At 49.6% G+C, this 13641-nt stretch overlaps 1 protein-coding gene across 1 annotated transcript; it reads right to left on the reverse strand.

Moving 5' to 3' along the window:
* Positions 1–389: 389 nt before the first annotated feature.
* On the reverse strand, positions 390–13437 carry Stc2 (stanniocalcin 2). Its single transcript, XM_005376352.2, has 4 exons — positions 12465–13437; positions 10345–10487; positions 7547–7758; positions 390–1526 (listed from the first exon to the last, which is right to left on the reverse strand). Exons 1-4 carry the CDS (start codon positions 12613–12615, stop codon positions 1124–1126), a joined length of 909 nt encoding a protein of 302 aa, XP_005376409.1. The 5' UTR covers positions 12616–13437; the 3' UTR covers positions 390–1123.
* Between the last annotated feature and the right edge of the window lie 204 nt (positions 13438–13641).

A 13641-nucleotide genomic window follows, 5' to 3' on the forward strand; every position in this document is an offset into this window, starting at 1 on the left:
TAGAGATTCTCAGCATTTGTGCTAAAGGTTAGCATTGCTTGACGGGAATCACTTAGCAGTCCTCATTCTCTTTTCCTTTTTTCTGTCCTTTAGTATGCAGGATCCAGGTTTCCTGCTTGGCTGCACAAGATCACCTGGGGGCGCAGTGCTCTGTGGGTCTTGGCTAAGGGTGAAGGTGAGGTAACAACATTCTAAGGGCATCTGCCAATCGGACTCCCCATGTGTGTGTTTTCCTCCAGTTTGGAGGTTTGTCCCAGGTGGGTATGAGCCCGTGTCAGTACAGAGCTGTTTGATTCCTCCTTAAATTGCTCTTTAAAAAATTCATTTGCAAAGGATGGTCTGGGGTTGTTTATCCTCCCCCTTTAAGCTGGTTTTAATGACCCAGTTGCTTTGTTTGCAAGGCATTTATTTAGATGACAGATATGTAGATGTCATTGGATAAATAAAAAAGTGAAATCAAGATTTGAAGCAGTGGTTAAAATACAAACACACTGGGGCCAGTCCTTCAGACTGTGTCCCTTAGACAGAACAATGGCTCAGAAATTACACATAGAAATTACACTCCCCTCTCCCACCTCAAGCAGCTCTGAATCGCAAGGTCCCATGCAGGAAACTTGGCACTGAGCCCTGCTGTGGCTCCTGCCTGCGGCCCCTGCCTCCTTACCACCCTTCCGCTGCATTCTCGTGACACTTTCCTTTCACTGTTGCCCTGGAAACCACACACCTGCCTTCTGTGAAGGCTGTGGGTGGAGCCTAGCACCCCTGGGATGGTCTACCCCACATAGACTGCCTGCTCACCTGCCCCTCCCTGCCTCACCTCCCCCATGACAGAGTGTATCATGCGCCCACCACCCGCTGGATCCATGGATGGAAAGAAGACGAAGTTACAAGGAGGATATGGGGGGTTCCCTTGAGTATGTGTGGGTGCCTGATTCTCTAGGCACCTCTGAGACCTCGCTGCCTTAGGAGCTGTCTCACCCGTTCATACACCTTCACGAAGCCCACAATCCCCACAAAAACCCTGCGTGTGACAGCCCCCTCTTTAATGGTAAATGTTTTGGAATGTCCATAGGTAAGAAAACGGACGTTGTGGCGGAAAGGTTTCATGGCTGGGCCTTTCATTTCACCTCCGGATATCAGAATACTCAGATTGTTCATCCTCCCACTCACTGCTTCCAGAAGGCCCCTGGGCCCCATGGCCACCAGCTCTGCCCCGGGCACGGGCATTTGAGTGGCCCCTGCTCCCACGTTCGCCCTTGGCGCCTCGAATGCTCTCCCTGCTGCTGGGCTCTGAGAAGTGGTGGCTGGCTTCCCCATGGTGGGTCCAGGAGAGTCTGTCTCTGTCCATCTGGAGCTGGTGCTCAGGAGGCACTGTGGGGGACCTCTGGATGGTTGAGGTGCAGAAGCTCAGGATGGAACATAGTTCCCCCCATTTCTGCTTACACTGAGCCTGCATACTGTGGGTGATGGCCTCCTTCACCTCGTCTCCACAGGCCAGCAGCTCATTCACCAGGTGCACGTAGGCTCTAGAGATTGAAAGCAGAGAAAGACTAAGAATGGAACAAGTCCTACAGAGGCCCTGGTGTGCCGTGACAGTGCCAGGAAAGGTGGTTTGGATTTGGTGGAACTACTTTAAGCCTTTGCCCATGTTCCAAAGATATCCATGTGGACCTGGGTCCATGGCAGAAGTTATAGGCACAGGGACACTCTCACTCTTACACTCTGCCATGGCTTATATCTAGATGTCCCCCCAAAGCCTCATGCAGTCATATCATAGGTGGAGCTTTTTAGAGGTGGCTGGATATAGGGTGTGTGATGCTGGGAATGATGCATGGTTGGATGTTAGGATTAAGGGTGCCCCACTCTGGGTGTGAGTGCCACTGTCCCTGAAGGTGGGTACCCTGAGTAGAATATAAGGGACAGAAAGAAGGCTGCTGTTGTCACTGTGTATCACTTGCTGCTGCTTCTTTGCTGTCTTCCTGCCTTCTGTCTGCCATGAACTGTTTCTCCTCTGCAATGCCCCTCTGCCATGCCACCCTCTTTAGAGCCAGCTGACTATGGACTGAAACCTCTATAAGCCAAAGCAAACCTAACTTCGGGTGCTGGGTACTTTCTCAGCAATGAGAAAATGTAACTAAAACACTAGATGTACAGACAGAGCCTGCCACATGATGAAGGGTCAGTAACAATTCACAGGTGCCTAACACTGGGCTTAGGGCTAGGACACTAACATGGAAAGTGAGCATTGATTAGGGCAGCTATGTGAATAACAAGAAGGCAGGAGCATTCTGAGGAGGTCCAGGCCATGGGAGCTAGGTGAGCTTCACCTAAGTGTTGGGTCTTGGGTCAGTGGGACACATTTAGGCAAATGGTAGAAGGCCTTCAATTCCAAACTCAGCAGTCCTTTCCTTAAGGGAGAAGACATGAAGGTTTGGGGTTTGGGGCAGGGCACCTTGACCTTCTGCCCCATGGGTGCCAATGAGGCCAGCTTATTTTGTCCCAGGTGCCATTCTTTCATTCTTCTCCCTGAGGCTCCTAAGAGCCATTTTTCCCATGTCTGTGTGTGCCCCTGGCTGAGGTTCATGATGAGGGGTATTTTTAGAAGTTACTGAATATACTGCTCTCTACCTCTGGAGGATGCTGAAATAGGTGGAGAGGAGCCCCAGGAAGACCACTTTCCTGGGATGTCATTTCCCTTGCTGGGCAGCAGAGGCAGGAGAGTGGGAGTCTCACCACCCTTATTCTTTCAGTCTGGGCTTCCCCAGCAAGGAAGTGAGGGGCCCTTGTGTTTTTGATAAGAGCTGGCTCTCTACAACACAAACATGCTTTGTTCTGGAGGGCTCAGCTCCTTCTGGCAGCTTTGGGCCATTCTTCTGGAAAACTGCTGGAGGAGTTCACCCCAGGGGGTGGAAGATGTGTGCAGAGGGGAGCAGTGTGCTTGCTTTTATATTTATGAGCTGTCTGGGAAGTGGTGTGCCCTGCTTAGGGTCCACTCACTGAACATTTCCTACTTCTCAGTGGCCCTTTAAAATCTCCAGAGAGGGGATGCTTCCTGTGGCTAACTGGCATTCTTTGTTTCTTCTTTCTTTTTCGGTACTGGGGATGGATCCCAGGGCCTCATGCGTGCTAGGCAAGTGCTGTATGCTGAAGTATGCTTCCCGATGGCTAATCAGCATTCATAAGCAGCCCTTAGTTAGCAAAAGTTCTTGATACATTTGACCATAAGCATCAAGCCCTGGGCCGTCACCTTGAATAGGGAAATCACTTTGGAACATGAGTGAGACTTTTATGACAAACAGCAAAGGTTTTTTGCTCCATGGGCCTTGGCTATCTGGATGGCTGCATTGGAGCCAGTGTGATCTTTCTTTGCAAGTTGGCAGTTGTGAGTATGCAGAGAAAGCAGATTATATTTTAAGATAATGCATGAAGCAGTTTGCTGCCATTTCTATTAATTAGTTCTCAAGTTGTAATTGAGTGAAGTGTTCTTACTTCATGAAATGTGAAAACTGAGAAGAGGGAGAAGGGGGCCTTCGGGAGTTTCCAGGCTGGGAATGCCTGGGGTTGGGCTGAGAGCGGAGAGCAGGAATGTTCTGGTTGGTGGGGTTCCAGCTGCTTTTTAAGGCCTCCTTGATATCTTTGATGTCAGAATCTCTTCTAGGGAATGTGCAGTGTGCTTAAACTCTCTAAGGCTGGCTTCTGCCCGTGACGGAGACAGCATGACTTTTTAGGCTACCTTGAAGGCATACATGTAGCAACACAAGAAAAATGCTCAGTGCATGTTGGCTGCCTTTCATCCTTTTTTTCTCTTGGTGTTTCTGGGGATTGAACCCAGGGCCTTTTCACTGAGCTGCATCGACAGCCCTTTTTATTTTGAGAAAGAGTCTTGCTTAAGTCACTAAGTTTCTTAGACTGAGCTTGAACTCCCGATCCCCCTACCTCATCTTCTGAGAGTGCTGGGGTCACAGGCTTACACCATCATACCCAGTTTCCTTCCCCTTCTTAAAACTAGGATCTGGCTCAGGGAGCTCAATTTCACCGATCTGTTAAGTAGCAACAGGATTTTAGCACCTACTGTACCTCCTGGCGTAGGTGAGCGTCTTGCAGGGGCCAAATATCTGTCTTTTGAGGGGATTCTAAATTGCTTCTTTCCTTTAAGAAGACTGAAAGGAAGGCCTCTTCCCCAGGGTGTTCTGCTTGCTACCTGACCTCTCAGAACTGTGAGGCTGAGTGGGACCCCAGAAGGCAGGGCTGGACCACGCTCTCCTCACTCCCCACTAGCAAGCTGCGGACTGCAGCGAGGGTATGTGTGCCAAAGGGAGTTAATCTAAGCCATGTTTTGAGCTGGCATGGTGCCTCCTCAGGCTGCAGCTGAGCCCGTGTCTAATGATAAAGCCCAGCTCACTCAACAGGGTATCAGCAGGGCTAAAGGATTAAAACAAAACAAAACAGAAAAACACCCGGAGGGGGATGTGGGATGTGTCTGGAGGCTCCAGACGATGGGTGACTGCCAGTGACAGGGCATGCGGAGCCAAGGTAGGCTGTCTGCAGCTAGGGGGAGGCAGATGATAAGGAGAAAGAGGGGGTAGACAGGAATGGGTGAGAGGACCAGAGGGGAACAGAATTGAAATGGGTGCTTTCATTGAGTGTGCATATTTTGAGGCAGATGAGGACTGGTTGAGGACTGAGGAGTTGTGGATTCTGGGATGACTGCATTTCCTTTTCTCTTAAGTGAAAAGCAAATTTGGTTCTCATTCTCTTATATGTGATCCATGCCACACATTCTGAAATAATCTTTTTGATGTCTGGGTACTGACAGGATCCTTTAATTAGTCAAGATGGTGAGAGGGAAAAAAAAATCCTCAGGTAATTCAGCCTAAAGCACAGGCAGACGCCCTGTAGGTCTGTGGTCTCACAGGGCAGACCATGGGGCTTTTAGGGGAGCTGGAGTGTGACAGAACTCATCACTTAGAGGTGCTGCCTTGGCAGAAAACCAGAGGCCTGCATGTGATCACATATGTGGTGTGTCCTTAAAAGAGGCCCACACTTCTGATCAGGCTGGGCTGCTGGCACTTCCAGAGCAGGCTGGGCTGGGGCCACAGGTTCATTCTAAGTGGTGTGGGGATCCTTTGAAAATAAGCGTCCCTGGCTTTATGGGCCATATTCATGGAGGGGACACTAGAAGGCCACAGGGCTTTACCTCCTTCCTAAATTTGCAGTGTGAGGGAATAGACTTAACACTTTCAGTTTCCCTAAAGAAGACTTTCTCTAAATGAATGCAAAGACTTTTTACACTCTAAAATTGTACCATGGACTTATAAAGTGTCATTCACTGTCCACTGTTGAGGCTGGCGAGCCACCTATAACAGATGACAGGAGGACAGTGGGCTTGGACAGATAAACTTCATGGAGTTTCTCAGCCATGGGGTATTTCTTTCTTTTGGAGGTGTCTTGGAAGAAGGGGATTTCACAGTACTTTCTGTGTAGGGTGGGGATATATTTGAGAAAAGGAAAAAAACCTGCCATATTTGGGGACCAGTGAGGCCTTAGTAGGTCTAGCAAGGAGAGGACAGGCCTAGCAAGACAGGTCTAGCAAGGAGAGGAAGGAAGCTTGAATTTTGACAACTGCTTGTTCCTGAAAACTGGCTTCAGTCATATACAGTTGTCTCTCCATATCCATGGTTCAAACAATCATGAATCAAAAATGCTGGGGAAAAAATGCACCTGTATTGAATATGTGCAGACTCTTTTGACATTATTTCCTAAACAAAAAGGCATGACAGCTATTTTCAAAGCATTTACATTGTATTTGGTATTATTAATAAGCTAGAGGTGATTTAAAGTGGGGTATATATGTAAGTTATATGCAAATACTGAACCACTGTATGTAAGATTTGAGCATCTGTGGATTTTAATATCTGCGTGGGGTCCAGAAATAATCTTCTGCAGATATTGAGGGACAACTTTATGTCACCAATTCCTAAGCTGAAAAGTAGGAACTAAACCTCAGAGCAAGTTCCTGAAGCTCTTAGCTTCACTTTCCTCCTCTGTAAGAAAGGGACAGTAATTTCTATCTCAGTGTTGTTGGGGAAGGCAAATGCGATAATTCATGTGAAGCCCTTGGCCTAGGGCCTGGCACAGTAAAAAAAAAATGACAGTTGTTGTTGTTAATTCTGTTATTCATTTATAGGTATTTGGGAGAATAAAAATATTTCATAAGGCATTAGTATGACTCAGAAAAGGCAGCATAACTTGTTTTTGGCAAGAGCTGCTTGCAGAGCTTCACCATAAATCTTATAATCCTTACACGGTATCAGAGGGGTTGTAAGATACCTAAAACCTTAAAACCAAATGGGCAGTAACAGGAGATAATTGTACTCTACGATCTAGGTGATACTGGTAGAGTAGGATAGCCTGTTTAGTAACATACCTGGGAGAGGGTCATGATATGAACTGAGGGACAAAGATTCATAAAATTGACTGATTTGGCCCAGTGAGTCACTGTGGAAAGAGCAATAGTGCCACAAAGCCGGCAATAACATGTTCTGGACAGCTTAGCCAGTGGCTTGCTTTCTGCTCAGCATCTCTGAAGAAGGCGTCATCCTAATCTTCAGTGTTTATGGACTGTGCATCACGTTAGGAATAGTTGTGCACCAACATGCTTTACCATCCTGCAGAACTTAGGCTTTTATAGCTGGGGTAATTTTTAAAGAATGAGATGTTTTAGGTCTATCACTGAATTTCAAATCTTTGAATAAGGTCAGTTCATGTTTCTGAGTTTTGGCATGGAAATGTTTAGCTGATTAAAGTTTCTGATGCTTTTTTTTTGGCATGGCATTAATGAACTAGAGAAGGTGAGCTGGATTTTCTGAACAAAAGGAGAGCCCAGAGGCAGAAAAAGCAGCAATTGCTTGGAGATTTGGGCATTTACGAGTGTAGGTGCTAGGGCCTGACTGTGTGGATCCCAGTTGAGTTCTGCATCTCACCAGCTGTGATCCTCAGTGGATCTGAGTTTTCTCATCAGATAAAATGGAGCTGATGAAGGCATCTAGCTCAAAGGGCTGTTGTGAGGATCAGGTGAAAAAAAATAACATAAAGCACTGGGCATAGGGCCCGGCACTTAGTAAACATGCAACAAACGTTATTAGGTATCAGCTTTCTGTAAGGAAAAGCTGATAGCTACTTGGATACCTCGTGCAGCTACTTGGAAGACTTGTTGGGTTCTTGTCTAAGGGGAAGACAGAGAATATTTCTCAGTGTACACACATGCACACTCAGACATATCTATTTCTGTAGCCTGTGATTTCAGCATTGGTGATGGAAATTTCTTTCAGTTTTCCTGAAAGCCAGCGGGAAAGGAGATTCCTAGGGGAGTTGGTGTGGCTTTCTGAGTTAACCTCACTCTTCTCCATTTGACAGGAGCTCAGCCTCCAACAGCAAGCCCCCCAGACCAACTGCAACGCACTTTCAACCACCGTGGCTCCACCCTTGCCAGAACGATGTTCCCACCCCCAGCTGTCCAGGGAGGCAAGGCCTTAAGAGTACTCACTCGCGCAGCAGTAAGTCCTTGAAATGGATCATCTCCACTATGACCTGGATGTTCTCCTGTGCAGCCCTGCACAGATTGTGCTTGAGGTAGCATTCCTGCTGCAACTGAAACACCATATCTTTGATGGCAGGGCACTTCCGGCTTATGCAGGCGAATCTCTGCCTCATAGTGTTGGCTTTACACTTCAAGGCATCCTTGATAAAAGACTTGCCCTGAGGACAGAAAAGAGAGAAGGGCAGAAGAGGGAAGACTTTATGATATGGTTATACATTTATCCATCTTTCTTTTTCCTTCCTTTCTTTTCTTTTTCTTTCTTTCTCTCCCTTTCTTCCTTCCTTCCGTTCTTCCCTCCCTCCCACCCTCCTTCCTTCCTTCCTCCTTCCCTCCTTTCTTCCTCCCTTCCTTGCTTCTTGTTTTGACAATACAACCCCAAGGCCCCTTCTCAGACTGAAGACCTCCCAGATGCCAGGCTGCATTGGAAGTACATTGAGTGACATGCTACCTCTGGCACTGGGACAAAAGGATGTTAGTTCTGTACACTAACTAATCCACCTCTTTCCTCTGCAGCTGCACTTTTAGTTTTCCTTGAACTGGGGCTTCCATGGCTGGCTGTCTTCAAGGCAGCCCAGTGTTGGCTGCCGAGTGGCAACTTTTCTAGAACACCAGGGGAATTGGGCCATAACTCCTTTGTCGTTCTCAGCAAGAGTTCTTCCCCAGTGGAAGGTACCTCTTTGTTCAAATCAGACATTTTCCCTTTTTCCTTCAATTCCAGGAGTACCACCTAGATGGTGTGCTCGTGGAATCTCCCCTTTCTGCCTGACTGCCTCTGGTTTGTACTCTTGTCATCTCCCGTCCTTCAAGGAGGAACATTCCTTGCCTTTCCAAAAATGACTCTACTCCTTTAAACTGTTAGGATTATTGCCTCTAAAAGGCTTTCCTGGCACCCAGCCTGGCAGCATCTGAGCTGGGAGTGCCCGGCTGACAGCCCCTCCCCAACGGCCCTGCTCTGAGGGGCCAAGGCAGCCAAGCATACATCTGGCCTGCAGTTCTCTTTCCTGGCAACCCTATTAGACTGTGCTTATCCTAGAAAGGAGACAGCTGTTGGGGGTGTGGAGGCAGCTCTGCCTTTGCTCCCTTATCAACCTCTCATGGCCCAGAGGCATTGTGGGATGCTTACCCAGGAATCCTCACATCCTCCATTACTATAGAAACAAGCTATCCTTGGAGAGGTCACCCAGGCCTGGAAGTCACTGAGTTGAGAAAGTAAAGGGGTTTAGGTTGGAAGTAGGAAGCCAGCCAGCACATTTACTTTGGTTCTCTCTTTAAAAAGCAATCAAAATGTCTGCAGATCATGTCTGATGGCTGAAAACCCATGAGGTACAGTCACCTTCTCAGCGCCCCTTCTGAGAACTGTCCAGGGAGAGCCAAATGGGATGGAAGATAAAGGGTGCCAATTTATTAAGCAGTTGTGTGCTGAGAATTGACTTGAAAGGGATGAGTGTAACTTGAGAACATATTTCTGTTGGTGGGAGTGGGGAACAGGAAGGTGAATTGATGCAAGGACTATGCCAGTCTGTTCTTGGTATTCTTTCCTGGCGTCCTGTGGGATCACCCTTCGATACACATCTTTCCTCTGGACTCCCTATTATGTTTTCTAATTCGAGTTAATCCAGAAGGGACACTTTATGTGAGAGCCTTGATGGGTTTAAAGTTCTACCTTTTCTCTTCCCTGGTTTCTGTTTTCCCACTTGCCCACTCATATCCTCTGCTCCTTTCTGGTCCCCAGGCATTGCTTTGTCAGGCTCCTTACAGGATGTTGGTGGATGGTGACTGCGATATGCATAAATCACATGTGAACTGTTGGCCTTTCCACACATCACCACTCACTAATGAAATGGGAAGGAAAATTTATCAGCTACAATAACAGGGTATTTCCACAGGCATATGGGGCCAGGGGGAAAATGAAGGTGAGCCTAATGCTGCAAGAGATCAAAGCATGTACTTGGGTTGTTGGCCCTGGAGCCATCAGATTGCTTATTGGGTTCTTGCTCTGCCCTGAGGAGCAACTCAGCTTTACCCTGGGGAGGCAGGGATGTCTGATGTGGGTCAGGCCATTTGTATTCAAGGCTTTGACTTTTCAGGTTGAGAGAGAAGGAGTCTGCTCCTCAGAAGGAATAAATGTCTACTCTTTTGGAATAAATGTCCAAGGCTGGACAGCCTTGCATTATCTAGGTTGCTTGCCTGTTTGTACACTACATGACAGATTCCCTATTAGGTGTAAAAAGTTCTTCAGTGGAATGTGGAAGAGGGGAATTCCCGCCCCTTCTGCCTACTGTTTCCCATGCAGTGGGCTTTGGGAACTGTGTTCTGGGTGTCCAGACACGATCTGTCCTCTTCTAAGATGTTTATAATTTACTGTACTTTGAGGTTCCAGTGTACTTTGCCTGTGTAGAAACAAGTGAAGAGTAGAGGGAGGCTGGGCATGGTGACGAATGCCTGTAATCGCAGTACTTGGGAGGCAGGGGGACTGCCTCAAGTTCCAGGCCAGTCTAAACTACATAGCAAGACTCTGTCTCAAAAACAACAGGGAAAAACAGTGCAGAAGGGTTTACTATACACAACAGCTCCAGAGAGCAGCTCCTCAGTGCACTGGTATCCTGCTATAGACCAGGAATATCTCTTGCAGGCACTGAAATGCCACAAAGAACAGCCAAGGAAATCTGTTACCAAGTCTTTCCAGTGAATGTTTTAATCGTGCTATGCTAACTCCAAACCTTCCCACTCTATGTGGTTATTACCTGGGCATCAAATTTTCCAGCGTTGTGCAGAAAACTCATGCAAATTCCATGTAAGCCCCGAATCTCACAAGAGTTGTTCTCGAAACATTCAAAAATGCCACACCCTACATCACCTGCGTTGACCAAACAGTGCTGGATCTCCGCTAAAATGAAAATTACATACAAATATATGTATATAAAACTTTCAGCCAGGCTGGGAAATGCAGACAGGTCAGTTGCAATAAAAGTTAGTAAGGACTGAAGGAAAATTTAAGGGGAAAAAAGTTAGTAATGACTATTTCAGGGTCTAATGAGACAAAACACAATCTCATAAAATACTACTCATCCTAAGTTCTGATATTTGCAAATAATGCATTTGTAAAAATTAGCTTAGGTCTGAGTACCCCCCCATTCTTTCCATTTGATTAAAGTATTTGTGGGAATAATGTGAAAGCAGAAAATATTTCAGCTTTTCCTGAAGACTGCACTTCATCAATGAAATACTCCTCTCTACTTGGATCTGGAGAAGCAGCTGCCGTTACATCCCAACCATTTCCTCCCTGACCCCCCAAAAAGTTCGTCCAAAAAGCAGTTTCAATTCAGCATTATGATTCAACGCCTAAAAATCAAAACAAAATTCCTATTAAAGCAGCGCCTCCAAGCCATCCACATTAAAAATACCATGCTAGGGAAGCTGCGGTTTTCCAGCAGGCTCGGGAATCAAGTCGGATGAGGGCTGGCCATGCAAAAATGCCACCACCCGCCCTTAGAGGTTCTTTTTAATTAGGGATCCGGTGTGAGACAGCACTTAATCCCTTAGAATACCCGTGGCCCCATAGCTTGCTGCCTTCCTTCGCAGAATGTGGTCCTAATACGGCTCTTAGAAGGACAGACTGAGTTCACTGTCAGGCTGCCGCGTGCAAAACCTCGATTCCCTCCCACCCCCCTACCCGATTCTCTGATTTAAACGGACCACAAAATTACATCAGAATAGTAGATTTTGGAAGATGGGGCGGGGTCGGAGTAAAAAATCTGCATTTAGATTAAATCTAGTGAGAACGAGGGACGTGTATCTGTTGAGGGTTACCGACTGCCGAGAATCACGGTCAGCGTTCAGAGCAAGCACCAGAGAGGGGGGAAGGGTGCGAGGGTCCCAGGGTGTGGAGCGCGGCCGCGTGGGTGCTGGACCCGGCGCGCAGAGGTGAGCGGCTCCGGACTGACCCACGCGCGGCCCCGGCGGGCCCGCGACTCACTCACTAGGGGCGTTCCTCGTGGACATTCGTGCGTTCCCGCTCCGGCTGTGAGAGCACGCACTCTGCGGCCGCAGCGTTCACACGGCCCCCCAAAAGGCCGCAGGGGCGGGGGTGGGGGTGGGGGTGGGCGCGGAACGAAGGAGTTGAGCTGTAAGCAGATTTTCTTTCTCTCCCCAGCTCTGGGAAAAGGGCCAGCCCAGTGTCCCGCGCGCCTGGCTCTGCTCCGCAGTTTGCCGGAGAGCAGAGAGGCGTTTGAGCAGAGGAGGCGCACAGTTCGGGTCGTGTCTCCATTCCTTCTCTTGCTGACCTGTCCAGAAGCAGGGGACGGCGGCAGCACTGTGGAGGTACGCTTTGCGCCGCCCCTTCCCCCTTCCCAAAGCAGTGTTCCCCAAGGGGCGAGTACGCGATGCAATTTGTCTCGCCAGCAAAGTTTTGGGATGTCGGGCATCTTTTAAGAAGGGGGATAAGCGGTCCAGTCTAGGCTGGCCGGCTAGGAAGAGGTAGTTTCCGGGTGCAGGGCTCAGCCCGGCTCCGGGGACCCTCCGTGCCTCCCACGGGTCCGCCGGGATGGAGAAGTGCGCTTTGCACGGGGTGGCCTGGCAGCGTCAGGCCCTGCCTCATTTCCCTTCAACCCCGGGGGAGGACAGCAACAAGTCCTGCCCCAGCCATTTCATCACCCTGCTAGCACGTGCGGATTCCGGGCGCTCCGAGCCCGGCGCAACCTCGCTTCGCCTCGCCTCGCGCTTCCTTTTGCACGCCCCGCGCCACGCCAAGAGTTTACGCGGCCGGGGGTGGGCGCCGGGCTGCGGGCGGAACGCCCGAGGCGTGCTGCGCTGTGCACTGTGTTCTCTCCCAGCAGCTCCTGGCCGCAGCGGCGCACGCATTTACCTGTGTTCTGCAGGGACAGGCGACCTTTCTGCTGGGAGCCTCTGTCTTGGGAACCTTCGGGTGGGTTGGTGGCATCGGTCCCCCGCGCCGGGTCGAAGGTGGCGAACACCAAAACCAGGGTCACGAACTGGCCCAGGCGCTCGGCACACATGGTTCTTGGTATAAACCTCCCGCCGGGAGACCTGGATTCTTTGTGCTCCCCTCCTCCTCCTCTCCGCCGCTTCCCCTCCTCCTCCCACTCTTCCTCTTCGCTCGCCTTTCCCTCCTCCTTGCAGCCGCGGCTTGGGTAGAGGTTACCCAGCGCCCTCCCGTAGCTCTCAGGAGAGCATGTGACCAGGCCGTTAGCAGCGCCGCGAGTGCCCGGCAGTGGCAGGGATGGTGCCTCAAATATCCCTGGAAGCTCTGGTGTCACTTAAATGAAGAAGTCGAGCAGGTGTTGTCCCGGAGGCTGGACCAATCCGAGACCCCAGCCCGTTTGACAACAGAGCCAGGAGGCGGGGCTTGAGCCCAACTACTACGGGAGGAAGCTGAGCTCGGCTGGGAGCGCCCGACAAAGTTGCCGACCTGGCGGCGGTCACGCGTTCGAGTGTATGTGTGTGTGTGTATGTGAGTGTGAGCGCGGCCAGAGATGCGTGCGCGTGTGCGGGTGCTCCAGGGCAATGGCCGAACGCATTCCCAAAATACCGAAGCAGATCCCAGCTGCAGCGGCAGCTACAGAGGGGACCGTCTATGCTGGGACTCCCGGGTCCGTGGCTCACATCACAAGCGCATCCGGCTGGGAAAGTTTTCTCTTAGCCCCAGTTGGAATTCACTGAAGATTGTAACCTCGTGGCCTGGATAGTTTACAGCGACACCAGGGCACCGTGATAGTGCGAGCGGGTGGAGCACGTATGGGAAGCACGTATGGGAATTCCTAGCGTTGTGGCGTTCTGCATTACAAACAAATAAAGCCGGCTTGAAGATAGGAGCAGAAGCATTCAATAAAGTCTTTGGCCTGAACAACTGCCCCATCCTCTTGCTTTCTTTTAGGTGGGCCCCGTGACTGCTGTGACGTCCTGTCTTGCCCTCTCCCACTACAGATGGATTCCAGTCTGGGCTGCAGGGACCCAGGTGACAGTCCAGTCTTGCATCATTTCAAGGCGGGTAACAGAGAGGCCCACGCAGCCCAGAATAAGCC

Source organism: Chinchilla lanigera, unplaced genomic scaffold (assembly GCF_000276665.1).
Source record: "Chinchilla lanigera isolate Chin_1 unplaced genomic scaffold, ChiLan1.0 scaffold00007, whole genome shotgun sequence".
Taxonomy (NCBI): Eukaryota; Metazoa; Chordata; class Mammalia; order Rodentia; family Chinchillidae; genus Chinchilla; species Chinchilla lanigera.

Bases quoted from the DNA above. Each gene is read 5' to 3' on its own strand.
- Stc2 (XM_005376352.2), bottom strand. From the start codon at position 12,615: ATGTGTGCCGAGCGCCTGGGCCAGTTCGTGACCCTGGTTTTGGTGTTC. The intron at 10,488-12,464 runs GTAAATGCGTGC...TTTTCATTTTAG, and splicing joins CCTGTCCCTGCAGAACACAG to CGGAGATCCAGCACTGTTTG. The intron at 7,759-10,344 runs GTAATAACCACA...TTCTGTCCTCAG, and splicing joins CTGGAAAATTTGATGCCCAG to GGCAAGTCTTTTATCAAGGA.